The sequence below is a fragment of the Trichosurus vulpecula genome, chromosome 7 (genome assembly GCF_011100635.1).
Source record: "Trichosurus vulpecula isolate mTriVul1 chromosome 7, mTriVul1.pri, whole genome shotgun sequence".
Taxonomy (NCBI): domain Eukaryota; kingdom Metazoa; phylum Chordata; class Mammalia; order Diprotodontia; family Phalangeridae; genus Trichosurus; species Trichosurus vulpecula.
The window spans coordinates 60,461,258-60,468,448 of NC_050579.1; the positions used below are offsets into that span (position 1 = coordinate 60,461,258).

The 7,191-nt window shown below is 41.8% G+C and overlaps 1 protein-coding gene across 1 annotated transcript; it reads right to left on the reverse strand.

The window, feature by feature from the left end:
* Positions 1 to 6,262: 6,262 nt before the first annotated feature.
* On the reverse strand, positions 6,263 to 6,934 carry UBL4B (ubiquitin like 4B). Its single transcript, XM_036766289.1, has one exon. It carries the CDS (start codon positions 6,832 to 6,834, stop codon positions 6,277 to 6,279), a length of 558 nt encoding a protein of 185 aa, XP_036622184.1. The 5' UTR covers positions 6,835 to 6,934; the 3' UTR covers positions 6,263 to 6,276.
* Positions 6,935 to 7,191: the final 257 nt, after the last annotated feature.

Here is a 7,191-nt window from a genome sequence, read left to right on the forward strand (position 1 = left end):
TACATTCTGGTCTCATAATTTGTTTTGAATTAATTGTTGTGTGAGATATGTTAGTCTAAAGCTAATTTCTGCCAAACTGCCTTCCAATTTTCCCAGAAACTCCTGCCAAGTAGGGAGTTCTTTCCCCAAGTAACTTATGTTCTCAGATTCATTGAACATTGAGTTATTAAGTTCAATAGTTTCTGGTTCTTCTTTATCTAGTCTGTTCCACTAAGATTATTTTCTATTTTTTTTTTACTAATAAAAACTAGTCAGTCAGGCAACTAGCATTTATTAAACACCTACTATGTGCCAAGCATTGTGCTAAGCACTAGGTATACAAAGAAATGCAAAAGACACTCCTTACTTTCAAGAAGCTCACAGTCTAAGTGAGGGAGACCATACAAACAGTTTTGTACAAACAAGATATATACAGGGTAAATTGGAGATAATCTCAAAGGGAAGGCAAGAAGATTAAGGAGGATTGGGAAAGTTCTCCTGTAAAAAGTATGACTTTAGGTGACACTTGAAGAATCCATGGAAGTGTTTCAGGAGGAAGACAATTCCAGATATGAGGGACAGCCAATAAATAGGAGGTGAGAGTGGTGCGTGTGCGTGTGCGTGTGCATGTGCGACAGGCTCACACAAAGTGGGATGGATGTAAGGTATAAGAAGACTGGAAAAGTAGGAAGGGGCCAAGTTATGGAGGGTTTTTAAAACCAAAGAAAGGACCTTATGTATGATCCTGGGGGCAATGGGAACCACTTAACTGGTTCATTTGGGGAGGGGAATGGTATGGCCAGATCAGCATTTTAGGAAGATCAATTAGACAAGCTGAATAGAGGATGAACTTGAGTGGGGAGACACTTGAGGCAGCAGTGAGGTTATGGGGGCCTGCACCAGGGTGGTGGTAATATGAGAGGAGAGAAGGGGCAGTATAAAAAAGAAATGTTTCAAAAGTAGAATGGGCAGGACTTGGCAACTAATTGCTAGGGGAGTTAGAGAAAGTGAAGGGCTGAGGGTGGCACCTAGATTTTGAGCCTGGGTTCATGAGAGGATGATGGTGCCCTCAACAGTAAAAGAGAACTTAGGAAAGAGGGGTACATGTGCATGTGTTGGGGAGGGGGAAGATAATAGTTTGATGATTACTGTTTTATTATACAAGGTCTGCAAGTACTATTCCCTTTTATTCCTACTTTTAGCTCTGTCTCTTCTAACCCAGTCAAAAGTCACATTCACTTTTTTTGGCCTCCTTTATCACACTCACGACTCATAATGAATTTGCAGTCCATTAAGAACCCTAGATCTTTCTCAGCAAAAATGCTATCTAATTATGCCTCTCTCAAGGTGTATCAATGAAGTTGATGTCTTGAACTCAAATGTAAGACTTGACATCTCTATTAAATTTCTTCCTTATAGTTTCAGTACAAGGTTCTAGCCTGCATTTTTGTATACTAACTCTGACATCCAATCTGTCCAACAACAAACATCTATTAAGTGCTTGTGGTGTGCCAGATGCTGGGAATACAAAGACAAAAATGAAGCAGTCTCTGCCCTCAAGAAATTTATAGTCTATCAAGGACATAGTATGCATGTGTAAATGTATGTATGTATAGTATGCCTATACATATAGACATATATATATTTGTATGTATAGTATGCTTATATGTATATGTGTGTATATACAAGATATTCTACTGGAATAACTGCCTTTCTCCATCTCTGCAAGACCTCCCTCAGTCTTCACGATGTTTCAAGTATCACTGATGTATTTTGTTCTTTTAAACCCAAGGATTTTGCTCCTTTGAGCCAAGTGGCTTGAACTTCTCCAGTGCCATTACATGTTCTCTTATCTTGTATCAACTCTTTTAGCCATTTTTTGTTCTGTCAGCTCCAAAATAAAGGTCATTCTCTTGGCAGAGAAAATAGAAGCAAGATAAAATTTGAGCAGTTCTGCCATTGTAAGCCCTCTGTTGAGTATACCACCATCTCGCAGTCACCCAGGTTCACAACCTTGGCTTCTTCCATTGTTCACTCTACCTCACTTCCCATACAGATCAGCAACCAAATTTTATTGACTCTGTTTCTACATCATCTCTTGAGTCCATCCATCTGCTTTTCTACACACATGGCCGCCACCGTAATTTAAGCTCCCATCACCTTTTTCCTCAACTGTTGCAATATTGCCTATTAATCTCCCTGATTCAAGTCTCTCCCCTCTTCAATCTATTCTCTGTATAACTGCCAAAATTATAGTCTCTTTTTTGCAGTCATGCAAAACATATTCCCATATTAGTCATATTGTAAAAGAAAACATAGACCAAAAGAGTATGCTTTGATCTGTGTTCAGACTCCATCAGTTTTTTCCCTGAAGGTACATAGCATTTTCATCATGAGTCCTTCAGAACTGTCTTGTATCTTTGTACTGCTGAGAATAGCTAAGTCATTTACAGTTGATTTTCCTTACAATTTGCTGTTACTATGTACAACGTTCTCCTGGTTCTACTCACTTCACTCTGCATCAGTTGATGTAAGTCTTTCCAGGCTTTTCTGAAAGCATCCTGATTATCATTTCTTGTAGCATAACAGTATCCCATCACATTCATATACCACAACTTGTTCAGCCATTCCCCAATGGATGGGCATCATCTTAATTTCCAATTCTTTACCATCACAAAAAGAGATGCCATAAATATTTTTGTAAATATAGGTCCTTTTCCTTTAAAAATTTTTTCTTTGGGATACAGACTTAGTAGTGGTATTGCTGGCCAAAGGTTATGCACAGTTCAAAATTATATTCTTAAAGTTTGAGTCTGACCATGTCACTCCTCAAGATGCTTCAAGGGCTCCTAAGGACCTTTAAGCTAAAACACAAACCTCTCTTTGGTCCTTAAATCTCTCTTCACAAGCTTAGCTTTCCAGACTTATTACACATTATCTCTTTCATAAACTCTACAGAATTCAGCTTACTGGCTGAATACAGGACCATAAACCTGGAAGGGACCTTGGAGATCATCTCATCCACCTCCCTTCTCTGCCTCATTTTACCAATGAGGAAACTGAGGCTTAAGGACTTTAAGTGACCTACCCAAGGTCACACAGGTAGTGTCTGAGGTGGGATGAATAATCTTCTGACTCCAGAGTCAGTGTGCTTCCTACCAAAACACGCTGCCAAAAGAAAGAGAAATCAAGACACACCACAACAATCAACCCATTCCAACCCCTTGCCCAGCTGCCTTTCAAGAAGTCAACCCACCAATGGATCACACAAAACACGGAATAGGGAGGGAGGAAAGTGCCCAGGTCACTCAAAACAACTGTTGTTCCATTCCTCATAGAGGGCTTACCTGGGGTCTGCCCCTCTCATTAATGATGATGGTGATAGCTGACATTTGATTTGTTCAATCAATAAACACTTATTAAGTGCCTACTATGTACCAGGCACTGGGATACAAAAATCAGTGATGTTTAATGATAGTAGCTAACATTTATATAATAGTGCTTTGAGACTTGCACATTACTTTTGTAACTATAATCTTATTTTATCTTCACAACAACCCTAAGAGGTAGGTGCTATTTTTTTTTTTTTTACATTTTACAAATGAGGAAGCTAAGGCCCTGCCCAGAGTCACACAGCTAGTATCTAAAGGCAGATTTAAACACCCAGCACCCGATCCATAGCACCACCAAACAGCTTCACATCCGCACATCGGGATGTCGCACGTTGTCTTGCAAAAACCCTGCTGGATAGGTACTACAGGTAATATTAACCTGAAAGGTTAACCCACTTTTGAAACAGCTGTGGTTTATTCCAGGTTTTCTTTCTTTTTGTATTTGCCTAAATTATTTCCATCTTAGAGGCGCCAGAAAGATAGGAAGTGTGTGTGTCTTGCGTAGCCTCGGGGGATTAACATAAATGGAGCTGACAAATTAAAGAGAGTTGCCAAGAAGCTGGTGTGGTGTGTAATGTTGTTCTGTACAGGGGCATTTAAAACAAAGGCAGCCATGCACTTTATGGGAAACTCTCCAAAAGAGGCCCAGGAAGGGATGCCAGGAAAGGTTGCCTCACACTCCAACTGGCAATGACTCTGGGGCTGCTGTACTTGATCATGGGGGCCCACCCCCAGACCCTGGGGTTACGCCCACCTGTGCAAACTGTTAGCCAAGCATCAAAAGCTCTCCCTTCTGTTCCCTTTCCTCTCTTGATGACTTTGACATTGGGAAAAGCTGCTCCCTCCCCCCTTCTTCTCCCCACCTCCAAGCCCGGGCTCTCCACCATAATTTCTCTCTTGGCAAAAATAAAGCAGGGAACTCAGCCCTTGCTAAGGACAGCTCCTGAGGGTGGGGAATAGAGAGATTTCAGACTTTATCAGAGTGGCTGCTCTTAGCTTCTCCCCCAGGTTCATGGGATAATGGGGCATCTTTATTTTAGAATCCATTCAGTAAGGGTAATCCATAAATCAAAATGGGCAGTTCTCTGTGTCACGCAAAGTTCCAGAGGAGATGAGAATCTAAACAGGATGAGGGTTGGACCATTTTGATAAAGTCATGACATAATTTATGGTCATCATTTGGTGGGGCATCCCAAAATTCTTAGTGCAAGTTTAAGCTTAAATCTCTATTTTCAACACCGGACTATATAAGATTGGGCCTGGGAAGAGAATAGGAGTCTGGGAACCAATGGGAATCTTGGGAAACCCAGGCCAATGTGTTCTTTTATGGGCAGGGGCTGGAAGCCATTGATACCCCAGACAAGAGTCCCAAACTGTGGATTCGTAAAGTCTCTAAAGGAAGCCTTGGGATGTGGACCTAGGCGCGCCATCTGGTGGTGAACAAAGAGATTGCTCAGTAGCAACACCAACCGCACCTACTGTCCCACCCTCTAGTGCAGGCTAGAGCAGAAGGTTTCAAGGACAGTAGCATTCCCGGACCTTAGGAGAACAAGCCCCAAAGCATGTTCCTGGTTTTGTCCCCAGTCTACATACGCCAGGAGGCAGTTAAGCGGCACAGTGGATAGGATGATATTGGGCTAAGAAGTCAGGAAGAGGCCTGAGTTCAAATTCAGCCTCAGAGACCTACTAAGCTTATGTGACCCTGGACAAGTTCAATTAACCTATGCCTGCCTCAGTTTCCTTAACTGTAGAAGGGATTATAATAGCACTTACCCTGGAAAAAGGGAGAGAATTTGGAATTTAATTTTTTTAATGAAGGTTAAAAATTTTTTAAAAATTTAAAGTAACAGTAAGAAGACCTATCTGCCAGGGTTGTTGTGAAGATAAATGAGATATCTGTAAAACACTTAATACGGTACCTGTCGCATAGTAGGTGCTATAGAAATGCCAGCTATTATTATTATTTAATTAGTTCTATATTTATAGTTTTTATTATATATATTTATATAATTAAATTAATTAATTACTCATTAATTAACTAAGAACCTGAGCTGAATATTCCTTTTTCTGCTTCAGACAACCACTTAGAAAACAACCCCCACCTGCTTCTTTCACCTTGGGGTTACAAGAGCTGTTAAGCTAGCTTCTATGCCCATCCACGGCTTGATGGACTGTGTTATTTCTACTCCTCTAGGAGGCCTGAATCCTTGAAGACACTTCCTAATGACTTGGAAGATTTCCCCAAAGAGAGGAGGGATCACTCAGCCCTTGGAGGAGAGGACAAGTGTACAATTTGATATATTCTTCTAGGCCAGGGGTTGTTAACCTTTTGGGTTTCATGGTCTCCTTTTGCCAATCTGGTGAAGCCCCACTTCTCAGAAAAACGTTTATTGCCTTCATATTTGAAAAAAAATGCTAAGTTTCAGTTAAAGGTTAGTGAAACTAAAAGATGTAAGTTCTCCCAGTCCAAGTTTATGGAGCCCCTGAAATTTAAGGATCTGAACTCTAGATTAAAAACCTGCATGCTCTAAGCTGTGTGACCTCGGGTAAGTCACTTAACCCTAATTGCCCTGCCTTCCCCCTTCAAAAAAAAAAAACAAAAACAAAAACCTGTGCTCTAGAGTCTAGCTCTGGGAAATGTGTAAATGTACTTCATTCCATCCTTTCTTCCTGTTTGGGGGCCCCAATAAAGAAGAGGTAATATGACTTTACCAAAAAGGAAAACTAAGTCATAGAGACAATAAGGAGCTCACTGGAAGTCATAGCTTCCAATAACTAGCCTGGCATATTGAAGAGATAGGAGAGGGTGTCTATAAAAGGGAATTTGGGAGAAAAAAAGTCTCCAGGAAACATACTGTAACAACAAAAAATACCCACATCGTAAATAATTTCAGACTTGTCAGGTTTATTTACCAGGTGACTTTTCTGGTTTTAAGCCGTCCTTGGGTGCTACATTGCATTTCATATCTCCTCGGGGCTCCATATCACCTTTGGACTGGACAGTAGAGCCAGAGGCTCCTAGGTGCTTCTTTTCTGAAAGTAAGAGTTTTGAGATTCGCTCCAGGTCGTCCAGGCTCATGTGTTGCAGACACTTCTTGTGCTCATCTTTTAGCTGGCTAAGGACTTTCTCTGCATCCTGTGGGCTAAAATGTTTGGCCAGAATCTTCATAAGCTGAGGCCACAAGGACTGGGACTGAGAAGGAGACTGAGACTGGGAAGGCCTCTCAGGGGATGCCTTCTCCAAGGGACGGAGGATCACATTGAGGGTAGAATTGGGTCCAATACAGTAGTCGGAGAGACGCTTGTTATCAGCCAGGACCTGGCCTCTGAAGAGTAGCCGCTGCTGTTTCTCGGGGACATGAAGCTGTTTCGACACTAGTCGTTTTAACATAAATACTTTCTCATTCTCTGAGACTTGGAGTAAGCACCTCCTGCCTAAGAGAAGCTTGACAGTTAGCCACATTGTGGTTTGGGAAGGCAACCACCACTTGCTTAGATGGAGTCAGTTGACGTCATACTCTGGAGCAAGGTAAGCCAACAACCCCAGGCCCTGACAGTCAAAAATGAAAACACAAGCCCCCAAGCAATTGAAAGACAAGGGGCTGGGCCACAGGAGAGGAGCTGCTATTGGCTGACCTGCTTTGATGTCACAATCCCCCAGAAGCCTCAGCATTCCAGAGAGGCACCTCCACAGCATGGTGGTGAGACCAGGGAGGAGGGCTCACAGAAACCACTATAGTTCAGGTCCCCATCTCTTCTCTCCTAGTTTATTTTAATAGCCTTTGAAATGGTTTCACTGTATCTGGTGTCTGACTTTCCT

Bases quoted from the DNA above. Each gene is read 5' to 3' on its own strand.
- UBL4B (XM_036766289.1), bottom strand. From the start codon at position 6,834: ATGTGGCTAACTGTCAAGCTTCTCTTAGGCAGGAGGTGCTTACTCCAA.